Source organism: Trichomycterus rosablanca, chromosome 8 (assembly GCF_030014385.1).
Source record: "Trichomycterus rosablanca isolate fTriRos1 chromosome 8, fTriRos1.hap1, whole genome shotgun sequence".
NCBI lineage: Eukaryota > Metazoa > Chordata > Actinopteri > Siluriformes > Trichomycteridae > Trichomycterus > Trichomycterus rosablanca.
The window spans coordinates 32,560,770-32,575,611 of NC_085995.1; the positions used below are offsets into that span (position 1 = coordinate 32,560,770).

Here is a 14,842-nt window from a genome sequence, read left to right on the forward strand (position 1 = left end):
GCTGATCAGTGTATAAACGTATATGTTATTTTGAATATAAATATGTTACACTCAAATCATTTTTTTAGTTTAGTGGAACTGTTAAAGAATAAAGCAAAATGAACCTTTACCTAACATTCAGTACACCAACAGCTTTTAATCTATGAATATCTAATCTAGTTCTCCTCAGGCTAATGAGATAATACTTAATCAGGTAACTAAGACAAGCATTATGCCTACAGCAAAACAAAACCTAAACTGACTTATATTTGCCTTTCTTTATTCAGTCACATAAGCAGCAGCAAAAAGACAGAACAAAAACAAGAGTGTCACTTCAAAAACAATCTTTTATTCAGTGAACTGAGAGGTTTTCTTTAATAAGCTCTGTTGCACTCTGGATTTTTGCTACATTACATCACTGAATAGGGTGGAGAGAAAAAGAACACCTGAAGGGCTCATATTCCATTGCACAAACAAGCCTGCCTTTCTTTCAGAGCAGCTTTAAAAAAACTGTGCATCCAGAGCATGTTGCATTTCAAGTGCATCTGCAGGAATATATTAAGACTTTAAAATCAAGCAAAAAGAGATTTCGGAATGTTATAAGTCATATGAAAAAGCTTCAACATAATTTATCTCCAAAACATTCCAGCAGTATAAATATATAATAGCAATATAATGTTACATACTTGTGTTATTATAGTGTCAGTTTTAATCTAGGCAGAAAATACAAAAGCACTTTTATCCAACAAGAAGTAGTTCTCAATTTCTTGTGCTTCTTCTATGTGTACAACATGAACACATAATGCAGTAGCATGAATGTTAAATTACACTCTGGTATAAACATACCAACTGTTATTTAGTTAGGAGGTGTAATGATACACACATTTTTTGACAGAATACCTCTGATTCCAGTGATGCAAATTTAAGAAATAAAAATTTGGAGATGTTGGGACTTTATGATGTTTTGTTTTTTATGGATCAAAATTGTGCTTTAATTTGTATTTTAAGCATTGTCCCAATATATTACCGGTCGGGACTATATTATCGAAGTGCACGCTTATAGCACATTGGGCCTTTGTTTGTGTTCATTTCCTGGCATCAATGTGTTAAGGCATGACCAGTTGTTTGTTTGTTTGTTTATTATTTTAACGTCATGGATTTTAACGTCATGTTTTACACTTTGGTTACATTCATGACAGGAACGGTAGTTACTCATTACACAAGATTCATCAGTTCACAAGGTTACATCAAACACACTCATGGACAATTTAGTATCTCCAATTCACCTCACTTGCATGTCTTTGGACTGTGGGAGGAAACCGGAGCATCCGGAGGAAACCCACGCGGACACGGGGAGAACATGCAAACTCCACACAGAAAGGACCCGGACCGCCCGACCTGGGAATCGAACCCAGGACCTTCTTGCTGTGAGGAGACAGTGCTACCCACTCAGCCACCGTGCTGCCTGGCATGACCAGTACATTGGTTTGCTAGCTTCATGAAGAAGTAATTAGCACCAGGTTCTTTCATTATCACATGCCACAAACTTCATTGTAACTTTCCAGTGGTGTCATAAACCTAACACTAACACTTTTATGGGAAGGTGGGGGTCAAATTTAATGAAAACATTATTGCTTTTCTCTATATTATGGATAAAAGTTTTCTGTAACTCATGCTCAGTTGAATTTAATGCTGGCACTTCTGTACAGAAAATAAAAATATGCTTAATTTATTATTAAATCAGTGCATCATTACACCCCCTACAGTTACTACACAACATACAATACAAAAGCTTGTATTTATATTAAATGCATTCTACTAGAAAAACATTAACTAGTCAACCAGTTAACTAGTCGTCACCACTCTTAGTTGCAGTAATAGGATGCTATTTGTATCCTTCCATACATTGCATAGATAACTGTTAGGCTTTTTATTGCGTTTATTCTTTTACCTCAGGCCAAAGCAACCACACCTGAGCCAGCTGATCCTACAGCCTGCAAAGAAATGTCAGGTGCGATTGATCGGGTCTGGGATGAAGTCCAACTCAGCAGGAAAAAAAGCATGTCATGAAGAACATCTGTGCAGCTGGATGGGCTGGGCTGAGTGCCTCAAAGCATTTTAGTTTTGCACACGCTTTATGTTAATGGAAGACAGGCACCTGCTGAAGCTCTGGGTGAACGGACTCACAAACATATCTACCATGCTGGACCAGACCACCTGAATAGATGGGAGCACCAGCATGAAGCTCTGCACCAGCGGCATCACCAACCTGCATGTGACACAAAAAAGCTTTTATTGTACCATACAGCAGTTTCTTACTGACCACACAGAGGTCTTAATACTTAATAGTGCATTTCTACAGCGTTGTGCAAATGTCTAAGACATTACTGAAAAGAATTTCTGAAGCAATGAACAATTAAGTTAAAGGAACAATACAAATAAAAAAAATCCAAGACTGTGGGCTAGAATATGTGCCAATACAATCTGCATACATGTTGCATCTGACATATGCTTTAAATTCACTAAAGATGTAGCTCATCATCATATAAATAAAACAGTTATTAAATTGAATTATGCAATTCAACATGAAGTCACTGGTTCCAATAAACCACATTGTTTCCCTGAATGGTTTAAAAATGGTCTTCAATTATAACATTATAATACATTTTTATGAATAAAGAATCTATCTATGAGAATACAATGATGAATTTACATATAATTACATAAACATAATACTTTAGTAACATATTATTCATGTTAATATTAATTTTAATCTAATGTTAAAATTAGATTGAAATAGAAATTATATTATTAGATCACATTGCATGGCTGCTGGTTCAGGTTTAATATATTAATCTAATGTATGTAAAACATCCAAACCTTAATTTGGAAACCAATAAATAATTTTACACCCACAGTTACAAATGTACTCGATTCAGCAGGATACACAAAGACTTGGCAACTGCTTAGCAACTTAGCTGCAGATAATTTATATTTAGTTTTGGTAAGCAAAAAAAAAGGTTAAGTAGAGTAGGATAACCCCCTCCCAATTTAACCACTAATGAACATGACAAATAAGACTTATCAAATGTAGAGAGGTTTATATAATGAAGATGAAGGAGCCACTGTTTAGGCTGCACAATTATTGATTCCGGGCGGCACGGTGGCTCAGTGGGTAGAACTGTTGCCTCACAGCCAGAAGGTCCTGGGTTCGATCCCCAGGCGGAGTACTCTGTGCAGAGTATGCAGTCAGGTTAATTGGAGATACTGAATTGCCTATAGGTTCACTATAGGTGAATGGGTGTGTGTATGTGTCCAGGGTGTGCCTTGCGCCCACTGAAAAGCTGGGATAGGCTCCAGCCCCCCGATGCGACCCTAATTGGATAAACGGTTAAGAAAGTGAGTGAGTAAATGACTGATTCCCAATTTCTGATTGGCTGACATGTATTTTAAACCCTCATTACAGGAAAGCTCTAAAGCGGTTTACATTACAACAAGCGTTTATAACAGGGATAATAAATCCACAGATTTACGCTGCTAAACTAACATAAAAAGACAATAATATAATAGATTATAACCGTTTTATTCTGTTTTGAAAGTTATAAACCTTGGCAAGGATGAAATACAGCATGTTACTATTCAGAAACCAACAGAACATCAGAATTAACAGGCTAAAATAAAGTAAAAGAACTAACTGTAATACACATTTTCTAAGGATTTGAAAATAAACCTAGTACCAGGCTTTGCTACATCCCACAATATTTCTCCTAAACTAAGAGGTAATTACGTCAAAGATCCTCAGTATAATTTGATTTCCTTAACCTTTCAATATTGTATTAACTTGCTTTGCGTCATGCTGATCTTTACACCTGCTTTGTTTGTAATTTCCTTATAACAAGACACTTTATCTTTAACATTTGCTCAGTCTTGCAACACAAAACTCTTACCATGTGGTGATTGATTTATGTCTAACGTTTGTGTTGTCACTTGCTAATTAACACATAAAAGTAGCTGCAGGAATAAGGAATACCATCAGGATATTTTAAAAGCTACAGGATGCTTATCTAAGGTCAGATTAATGAGATCAAATTTAGCGTTAATGCATTTAGCACAAACAGCCCAGAACTAATACAGAACACTAATGGTGGAACTGACAGAAATACCTCCAGAGTTCCACACTTGCTCTTCTGAAATACTGAACCCCCTACAAACTGACTCCTGATTTTAAAACCTACTAAATCTACCCCTTTGTAAGAAGGAAGCCTTGCCAGGTCCCATATATCAAAACATATTTACTCTTGGGAACTGATGCCATATGAATTCATAAATCAAACTCATGAGAAGTACAGGCAACCACTGTTTGCATTTCTGGCATAAATGTGTCAAATGCAAGCAGGTCAACGGGGGGATACGTTCCCAGTTAGTACAAAGATTTTAAAACAATGTCAAAACAATATATATTTGTCCAGCATTTATGCCTAGAAAGACAACGAGGTTCTAAACCCAGTTTGCTTAGTTTATTTATCCATTCTAACTAACATTAAAACCACCTCCTTGTTTCTACACTCACTGTACATTTTATCAGCTACACTTACTATATAGAAGAACTTTGTAGTTCTACAATTACTGACTGTAGTCCATCTGTTTCTCTGCATGCTTTGTTAGCACTCTTTCATGCTGTTCTTCAATGGTCAGGACTCTCCCAGGACCACTACAGAGCAGGTATTATTTGGGTGGTGGATCATTCTCAGTGTGTGTTGTGCTGGTATGAGTGGATAAGACACAGCAATGCTGATGAAGTTTTTAAACACCTCACTGTCACTGCCAGACTGAGAATAGTCCACCAACCAAAAACATCCAGCCAACAGCGCCCCGTGGGCAGCGTCCTGTGACCACTGATAAAGGTCTAAAAGATGACCAACTCAAACAGCAGCAATAGATGAGCGATCGTCTCTGACTTTACATCTACAAGGTGAACCAACCAGGTAGGAGTGTCTAAAAGAGTGTCTGTGTCTGATCCACTCATACCAGCACAACACACACTAACACACCACCACCATGTCAGTGTCACTGCAGTGCTGAGAATCATCCAACACCCAAATAATACCTGCTCTGTGGTGGTCCTGTGGGGGTCCTGACCATTGAAGAACAAGGTCAAAGCAGGCTAAAAAGGTATGTAAAGAAACAGATGGACTACAGTCAGTAATTGTAGAACTGGACAGTGAGTGTACGAAAAGGAGGGGGTTTTAATGTTATGGTTGGTCAGTGTAAATAGCTGTTTTATCATGGTCTCACTAAAAAACAATAAGTGCAGAGTAGAAACACAAACTCGACTGAGCACCAATCAATCTCAGGGCAACACAAACACAAACACATACATTCACTGACTCACACATAGAGATAATTAATGGAAGCCAATCAACATTGGGCATGTTTTTAAAAAGTGAGAGGAAACTGAAGTTCCCAGAGGAAACTCATGAGAACACAGTGAGATCAGAGACAAGCTTTGATCCCAGGCTGCCTTTGAAACAGTGTGGCATTCACACATAAATGCCTCACCAGCATGTGAAAAATATCAAATGTGAAAACTAGATATGAACTATCAATAGATAATAGATAAACATAATATGCATAAAGCTTAATTATATTTTTATTTCTTCTTCCTGCCCTGATTCTGTTCCGTCCTGTGCTTTCTTTTGCGTAATGCCAGTTTTTATCATGGTGGCCAGCAGCCAAGGCAAATATGCTGCCAGTGTTGTGGTTCAGAAAATACATCCGGAACCTAAAAAAAAAACGTATTTAACCAAGTTAATGCTTTTCTTTTATTACCATATATGTATACAGCTGAGAATGGCGAAAACAAGGCCAGCCAGGAAAGCCATCGGGATTGCAAGGAGGGTCGTCAGGATCCGATAGAAGACGTACTTTATGAGCTCGAAAAGTGCATGGCTGCCGATCCACACCGAGTCCAGACTGTGCGCAGAGCTCGGTTCGGCTATAACGTCATCAAAGTCCACCTAAAAACAGAAAAGAGGGAGGTTATTCAGAAAGCTATGTAGTGGAGGATAGCATTACTATATAGAGTTGTAGAGTAGGACAAATAATAACATTGCAACATAATGTATTTTTAAAAGTATGAATATAATGAACATTATCAAGTGTGTTCTGTATTCTTTGCACGCTTACTTACTACAACAGCACTAACAACAGCAAATTTCATCAATGAGAAAATGCATTATTGTAAATTACTGATTTGTTGTTTGAGTGTTTCTTTAATCACTTTGAAAATAAAGGGTCAAACCCCCAAACCTAGTATTGTAGTATGAAAATATTACCAATGAAAATATGTGATGTATTTATTTGTCGCTTAAGGGTCTATTAGTCATTTAGTCTGCTTGTCTAGCACAGTAGTGTTCGGTTTGGGACAAAGCCAAGGTCAAATATGAATTTGCATTCTTTCAGAAATTCATTGTGGGGTTCCTGAAAATATGCTGGATCATAAAATACACACAGCAACACAGATTATTAATCTAGTGGTGTAGGAAATCCTATACTGTCACTTAAGTTTAGTTGGATTGACTAAGGGCAGTGATAGCTCAATGTTATGGTGCTGGCTAGTAATCCAAACATTGCTGGGTCAAAGACCACAACAGCCAAGCTGGGCTCTGTGCATGGCCGTTAACCCTTAACTGCTCAAATTGTAATCAATAACAATCATAATTGTAAGCTCTTTGGATAAAAGCTATTGCTAAATGCCATAAATGTGAAATAACTAGAGCTTGCGACTTCTCTGTGCCTGAATAAATAGGGCTAATCTTACTGCACCCATTAAAATTACATAAGAAAGTGGTCTTATTATCAAGGTTGGAAAGAATATCCAAAGTACTGGGGAAATTGTTTTAAAATCTTGAATTACCAAATATAAGCATTAACAGGAGCTTCTTTCCTGCACGGCAGCCTTTTAAGGCACTAATTAAGGCACTGGATAAGGAACTGGTCATTCTTGGATTGCATCTAACCATTAGATCTATTTTCTCTCAATATATGGTGACAGCTTGGATTTTCTTCCTGAATTTGCCAAGAGACCACTGTTCCATGTACTTATTAATGTGGGCTGTCAAACCATCCTTATTTATGCCGCTCAGGTGGCGCAGCGGTAAAAACACACGCTGGAACCAGAGCTGGGATCTCGAATACATCGTATCGAATCTCAGCTCTGCCTGCCGGCTAAGGCTGAGCGGCCACATGAACAACGATTGGCCTGTTATTCAGATATGGGTGGGACTAAGCCAGATGGCTGAATGATGGCGCCTGCACAGAGATGAAAAAAGAGTGCTCTCAGGGTGTGTCTCTCCGTACACAACGCTGAGCTGCACTGCACAAAGTGCAGGTGATAACTATCCTTATTTATTTGGGTACAACGAACTCATCAGCCTGTAGTCAATCATAATCACTAAAGAGTTATTAGCAGTCCATGCAAGAGTTACATATTACAACTTGGGAGTCTATATTGATGTATGTATGCATATTTTTGACCCTGCATATTTTTAGAAAACTCAAACAAACCTCAAGTTCATACATGTTGTTGATGGTGGTGATGTAAATAGAAGTGTGTTCCAGTATTGGTCTGGAAAAACAGCTCCATAAACATTTGGCCTATAACTGTATGTACAGTCGACTTCATATCACAGCATATTCCAGCACTAACTGTATGCACTAAAACAACAGAATTCAAAGTACTGTCTGGCTGTGTCTCAAATTCACTCTTGGACTTGACTGCGTACTTACAAATGTAATAAAAATAGTACACCACCAGCACTGTTCTTGTAAGAGAGGCTACCAATGCCTGCATACAACAAAGTATAGTAGTATGCCATTTGGGACACAGCCGATATCATTCAGCACAACATTAAAAGTACACAAGCTTATAACACGTCAAAATTCATAACGTAGCATAACCGAATTATAAAGCTTGGTATTATAGTGACGCACATCCTGTAATATAAGAGTTTATGATTAATAACAGAGACTTTACAGCTGTTTAAAGGTTTTATTTACTTTACCTGGAGGTGCGCGTTGATGTCGTTAGGGTCTCTGTCCGGTACCGCTGTATGAGGTTTTTGTTTAAGAATCGGATCGATGGACCGGTCGAAGACATCTTGATCCATAAACACACTGGTTTCAGCTCTCTCCTTCTCCAGTCCCATTCTGGTTTCACTGGGAAGCGGCGCGCTCTAGTTTTCTAAGCTGTGCTCGAGCCTAGTGCATCTGCAAGCACGCTGATTGAGAGAGCGCACGCGCCCCTCGAGCGAACCACCCGCCTAAAGCTCTAACCATCTTTATTAACTACTGTCTACAAACTACAGTATCATTAATCTTTCTTGCTGCCAAACACGTATATTTTTCTTAATGCTGAGGTAATAACTGTTTAAACGTACATGCATGAAAAACTTACCATGTGTAGTAAGAAGAAACAAGTGTTTGAAATTTGGTTCTATTTACATGTTCTCCCCATGTCTGCGTGGGTTTCCTACGGGGGCTCCGGTTTCCTCCCACAGTCCAAAAACATGCAGTCAAGTTAATTGGATACACTGAATTGCCCTATAGGTTAATGGGTGTGTCTGCCCTGCGATGGACTGGTGCCCCGTCCAGGGTGTTACTGTGTGCCTTGCGCCCATTGAAAGCTGGGATAGGCTCCAGCATAAGACAATGAGAGAGAGTGAGAGAGTGGTTCTATTTAATGCAGCTTAATTGCGTATAGCCACTTTCTATAACAAGATATATGTTAAAAACAAACCCAAATCAATACAGAGAGAACTAGACAAAAAGGGGTTGCCTGATTTACTATTATAGGAACACCACACTCACTGTAAAGTATGTGTTGTTGTAGGAGCATCATGATATGGGCTGTATTTGCTAATAAAAGCTTTGCAGTAAAAAAAAGTCCTTATTAGTATCATTTTTTGAAAACATTTGTTTGATATGGCTTATTATATGAAGGCATACTATTTTGTTCACATATTTGTTATTTGTAAGTAGTAGCCATTAACTGAAAGGGAGAGGGGGCAAATCTACCTGGGTGTGGGGGATTGAGGTTTCCTGCTATTCTAAAACATTTGAGCAAAATTTTGAGCATATTTTTGGGGCCATGTGTTATGTGGGCCATGTGTTCTGGGGAAAGATAATACAAAAGTTCAATGTTTAAAAGCACAATACTTATCCCACCAAAACCTCATTCCACCTGGTAAGCATGGTGTTGGAAGCATCATGGTTCTAGGTTGCTTTAGAGTCTGAAAAGCTTGGAATCAATGTCAGGGTAGTGTTCCATTATAAAAGCTCAAAGATGATCTATGGCTACCTATAATATGCATGGGGGAAATCATCCAGCTCATTTTGACCTTTTTCCCTCTTCCTCATGGACACTGTTGCCATTATACCAGGTACTTTGCCTTTAAATGCAAATCATGCACTGGTGTATTGTTATCTATGTTACAGGTGGCTTATTATTTCTTAACTGAACCCTTGAGTGTGTTTGGGACTACATCTTTGGAAAATGTTATGCAGTGGCATTGACCTGGTATGGGCAGTTGTGTGTATTAGCTTAGTGGATCTACCCCAACCCTAAAATATAAATTGGGTACATGTCTGGCCCTCCCCAATAATATAATTCCTCTTATGTCTTAAGGGTTGCCAGGTGTTTGTACCACTGTATTTCGCAGTGCTATCAGCTATCAGAAGGTCCTGGTTCAATCCCCACCACCTCCATGTTGCCACTTATGGGCCCCTGAGCAATGCCCTTAACCCTCAATTGCTTGTATTGTATTCATACACAATTGCAAGTAACTTTAGATAAAAGCATCAGCTAATTAGCATAAACATAGTCTTTCATAAATGTCCAGTGGGATTCAAATACAGAGTTTGGCTGGTCTATGTAATCGCATTGGCCTTATTTTTAGAAACCAGACCTACATTATTTTGGTTGTATGTTTGAGTTCACTGTCTGTCTAGTCTTTTTTTACTGATTAAGTATTTTTGGCCCACCTCCAGACTTCACAATGAGTGTGGTCTTCTTGGGATCATATACACAACCCTTCTTGTTTCAAACATGACATGGTGAATCACTTCCAACGAGTAAATTGCTCCAAATGTATTTGTCTGAATGCCATATGAAGATGTTTATGCATTTAGGTGCACATGTCAGTGCTTCTTTTTTATCACAGTAGTTTTGCAGAACAAAATTGATCTAATCATTCGTATACATTTAAAAATAACTTTTAATGTTGTCTCATGAATTACAGTGGTACCTTGAAACTCAACGTCAATTGGTTCTGTAATTGGCATTGAGTTTTAAAGACAAAGAGTTTAAAGGTGTTTTTTCCCATAAGGATGTATGGGAAACCTGTTAATGCGTTCCATGGTCTCACGGAGCTGCATATATTTTAGGCTTATGTAAAACAATTTGGTTGTTTTTGACACTTAAACACTGAAAATAACATAAATATAATATAAAAACACTGAAATACAATTGAAAACAGTTAAAAATCGATAAAAAATACAATAAAACCTGCTCTGTACCTTTACCTCTTTATTGTTTCCTTATGCTTCTTAATTGTGGCGATGCTTGATCTTGGAATGCCGTATTCCGTTTTTTGAGAATTGAGCTCTTTGTAAAATACAGATGTGCATAAAAGGTGCAAAATAACCTTATTGTTCTGGAAACAGTGTGGGGAGGGAGAGCTGAACAGACTTTTGTACTTAATGACAGCAAAGCAGAGAACAATCAGGGCTTGCAAAGAATTTTGGCTGAGTGAAAACAAAATGATGTGTGCAATCCTCTTGGATTAATAGTGAGCCAGATTTTGACAGCAAAGCACCAGAGCTAAGCACCTAAACATAACCCTGTATTTGTCTGTGTGTGTTTCCAGTGACCATTTTTTTTTTAAATGTCAATATTTTGCTTGTGCAGTATGTTTGTAGTCTATGGTGACTAATGGAGGATGTCAATATAAAGTCAGGATCATGTTCTTCACTTCTGTTCTTCATGTTCTAACCTTGTGCATTATCTTCTAATGTTGTTCTAAAACCATAACAACTAGCTGTGATCAGCTTAAACTGATGTAAAAGCTTCTGTAGATCATTTGATAACCTACTAAAATGTTTACTCTTTTTAAATAATCGTGGTTCAATATTGTTCAACAAAAATCACAAAAACATCAGTCAGGAAATAAAGTAGCAGCAATTTTATAATGCAGTGTTTCATAATGGGTTTTTATGTCTCACTGGAGAGCTTTACTGTATGCTTGTGTAAACATGCCCTTTTAATTTGCTATTTTTACTAGCTGGAGCAACTTTTTTGTTGCAAATGTTTACATTGACATTACATTTTTGACTTACAGGACTGTGACAGTATACTGTTTAAGCAATCGAGGGATAAAGTCCTTGCTCAATGGCCCAACAGTGACAACCTGGCAGTTATGGGGCTTGAACCAGTGACCTCTTGATTACTAATCCAGTAACTTAACCGCTAGGCTACAACTGTTTCAGAAATGTTGAAAGTGTCAGTATCTAAATTATGTAAAGATATACACTGGTGGGCTAGTGGGTACAGCTTTGTCTTTACCATGCAGCCACCGTTGGGTCCTTAAACAAGGGCCTCTCCCTTGTAGCTTCAGAGGTGCTGTACAATGGCCGACCAAACAAGTGAGATATGTGAGGGAAAATGATGTTATTGTACTTAATGTGTACCTATATATATTATAGCGTCGAGGCATGGACTCCACTAGATTCCTGAAGGTGTGCTGTGGTATCTGGCACCAAGATGTTAGCAGCAGATCCTTTAACTCCTGTAAGTTGCGAGTTAGGACCTCCATGGATTGGATTTGTTTATCCAGCACATCCCACATATGCTCGATTGGATTGAGATCTGGGGAATTTGGAGGCCAAGTCAACACCTCAAACTAATTGTTGTTCTCCTCAAATCATTCCTGAACCATTTTTGCTTTGTGGCAGGGTGCATTATACTGCTGGAAGAAGCCACAGCCATCAGGGAATAGCGTTTCCATGAAAGGGAGTACATGGTCAGTAACAATGCTTAGGTAGGTGGTACGTGTCAAAGTAAGATCCACATGGATGGCAGGACCCAAGGTTTCCCAGCAGAATATTGCCCAAAGCATCACACTGCCTCTGCCAGCTTGCCTTCTTCCCATAGTGCATCCTGGTGCCATGTGTTCCCCAGGTAAGCGACACACACGCACCCGGCCATCCACGTGATGTAAAAGAAAACGTGATTCATCAGACCAGGCCACCTTCTTCCATTATGCCGTGGTCCAGTTCCGATGCTCACATGCCCATTGTTGGCGCTTTCAGCCATAACAGTAAACAGTGAAACCTGGAAAACTTTAGCCAGAAAACTACATTTATTAAAATATTGTGCAGATTAAAATCCAGATATTCCTGTCTACCTGTATTAAACACAAGTTAGTCTCTTACTTTCTAGATGTCGTCTCAGTTACATGGTCTCAGTGTGTGGAATGCAGAGACAGACTTCCTCTATTTCCGATACAGATTAAATCAACAGTATCAGTAATGTCTTCATCAGCTGTGACTTCCCAATTGTAAACAATGTGTAATTTTGTTTAGAGCAGCTCTGTGAAACGAGTTTACTCTGTCAGGTATACACAGTGCCATATAATGTTCATAAGAAACAAGACAGAGATGGGGCTGTGAAAAGGGTCCTTATACACCAATCACATTTCCAAACACAATTGTGGGGTATTTTCTGCTTGTTCTATTTTACTAAACTATATTTTCCTGTTTAAATGGACACTTACTGGCCTGAACTGCTAGTTAAAACAAGCTTTGAATACATCAAATGGCAGCTCCGAATGTGAACAGTATCACTGAATTTTCTGAGCAGTTTGAGACCCGTAACGGTGTTAGTGATGCATAGAAAGGTGCTATTTCTGCAGCACTGGAAAATGAATAATAAGGATATGTTAGGGCAACAGTGTGCCAGTATACAGCATGTCCAAAAACATACTGCAGCATTACGCATGGTTCTGGCAGGAAATATTGAGCAAACTTACTACACAGGGTTGGGCAGCATACTTTGAAAGCATTTATGACTGAATAATCATTTATAATCTCTTACCTCTTTATTCTTGTCTGGTTATGCTGGATCTTTTGCCATCCTGTTGCCATAAAGTTGCCAAATTTTATGAATTATTTTATTTATATTTTATGTACACTGATCAGTCGTAACATTAAAACCACCTCCTTGTTTCTACACTTACTGTCTATTTTATCAGCTCCACTTACCATATAGAAGCACTACAATTACTGACTGTAGTCCTTCTGTTTCTCTGCATGCTTTGTTAGCCCCCTTTCATGCTGTTCTTCAATGGTCAGGACTCTCCCAGAACCACTACAGAGCAGGTATTATTTGGGTGGTGGATCATTCTCAGCACTGCAGTGACACTGACATGGTGGTGGTGTGTTAGTGTGTGTTGTGCTGGTATGTGTGGATAAGACACAGCAGTGCTGCTGGAGTTTTAAACACCTCACTGTCACTGCTGGACTGAGAATAGTCCACCAACCAAAAATATTCAGCCAACAGCGCCCCGTGGGCAAAGTCCTGTGACCACTGATGAAAATCTAGAAGATGACCAACTCAAACAGCAGCAATAGATGAGCGATCGTCTCTGACTTTACATCTACAAGGTGGACCAACTAGGCAGGAGTGTCTAATAGAGTGGACAGTGAGTGGACATTTAAAAACTCCAGCAGCACTGCTGTTTCTGATCCACTCAAACCAGCACAACAAGTACGTAGTGAAACAGATGAACTACAGTCAGTAATTGTAGAACTTCAAAGTGATTTTATATGGTAAGTGGAGCTGATAAATTGGACAGTGAGTGTAGAAACAAGGAGGTGGTTTTAATGTTATGGCTGATCAATGTATATGACAGGTAGAGCTAAAATACCTGAACTCAATGATTACCAGAGATTCCCACTAGCTCTTGGCCATATAGTGCATGTTTTACTGCAATGTAATTAATTTTTGTCTCATTATTTTTGACAAATTTTCCTTAATATAATGTAATAAGAAAGGACTCTCAAGGTCCCTAATTTTAAAATTCTTTTACCATTTTCTATTAAATTCAAGTTAGGCTACTCATCTTGTCAAAATCTTGTCAACCAATGGCAACCGTCTTTTCTAACAAATACAAAGAAACAAATTTTATATGTTTTATTTGCAGCAATAACCTCTTCACACGTATTATTTTATTATATATACTTAATGTGTTCTGTTTAAAGATCTTGTTATTTATAGAAAATAAAATTTACCTCTCTGCAGGTATGATTGTGTTGTGTGGCAGGCCAAAGATATGAATACAAAAACAAGTTTGGAATGGCAGAAAATAAACACAGTTTGTTAAAGTACTGATATGAAATTATACAAAGTGATTATGTGGCATCATTGCTGCTACAAATGGTGTTTTTTATTGGGACATTTAACAGAAGCAATCAGAAAGGTACAATTACTTTCTTATAGCAAAGTATAAAAACATTTGGTTACAAACAGAAACGTTTTTGGAATGGAGGGTGAGTCCTGACAAGTCTGAAACATTGTGTACTGAAAGACTGTCATGGTCACCCAACTAGTGAAAAATTCATCTTCTGTACATGACAGCCCCCTCCAACCATTTTCCAGCATAGTTTACATACAGAAAATGTCTCTCAGTAAATGGAATCATTAGACTTGTTGTTGAGCTGCTCAATAATTTAACATGCACTGTTTTCCATTACTGTACCAAGATCGCTTTGTTACATTCCTTTTTTTGTAAAGTTTGATTTACTGTAA

The 14,842-nt window shown here is 38.2% G+C and overlaps 1 protein-coding gene across 1 annotated transcript; it reads right to left on the reverse strand.

The window, feature by feature from the left end:
- Positions 1–306: 306 nt before the first annotated feature.
- cav2 (caveolin 2) lies at positions 307–8,226 on the reverse strand. Its single transcript, XM_063000080.1, has 3 exons — positions 8,043–8,226; positions 5,809–5,996; positions 307–2,248 (listed from the first exon to the last, which is right to left on the reverse strand). The coding sequence occupies exons 1-3, from the start codon at positions 8,184–8,186 to the stop codon at positions 2,098–2,100; spliced, it is 483 nt and encodes a 160-aa protein (XP_062856150.1). The 5' UTR covers positions 8,187–8,226; the 3' UTR covers positions 307–2,097.
- Positions 8,227–14,842: the final 6,616 nt, after the last annotated feature.

Bases quoted from the DNA above. Each gene is read 5' to 3' on its own strand.
- cav2 (XM_063000080.1), bottom strand. From the start codon at position 8,186: ATGGGACTGGAGAAGGAGAGAGCTGAAACCAGTGTGTTTATGGATCAA. The intron at 5,997-8,042 runs GTAAAGTAAATA...TTCTGTTTTTAG, and splicing joins ACATCAACGCGCACCTCCAG to GTGGACTTTGATGACGTTAT. The intron at 2,249-5,808 runs GTAATAAAAGAA...TGTCACATGCAG, and splicing joins CTCAGCTGTATACATATATG to GTTGGTGATGCCGCTGGTGC.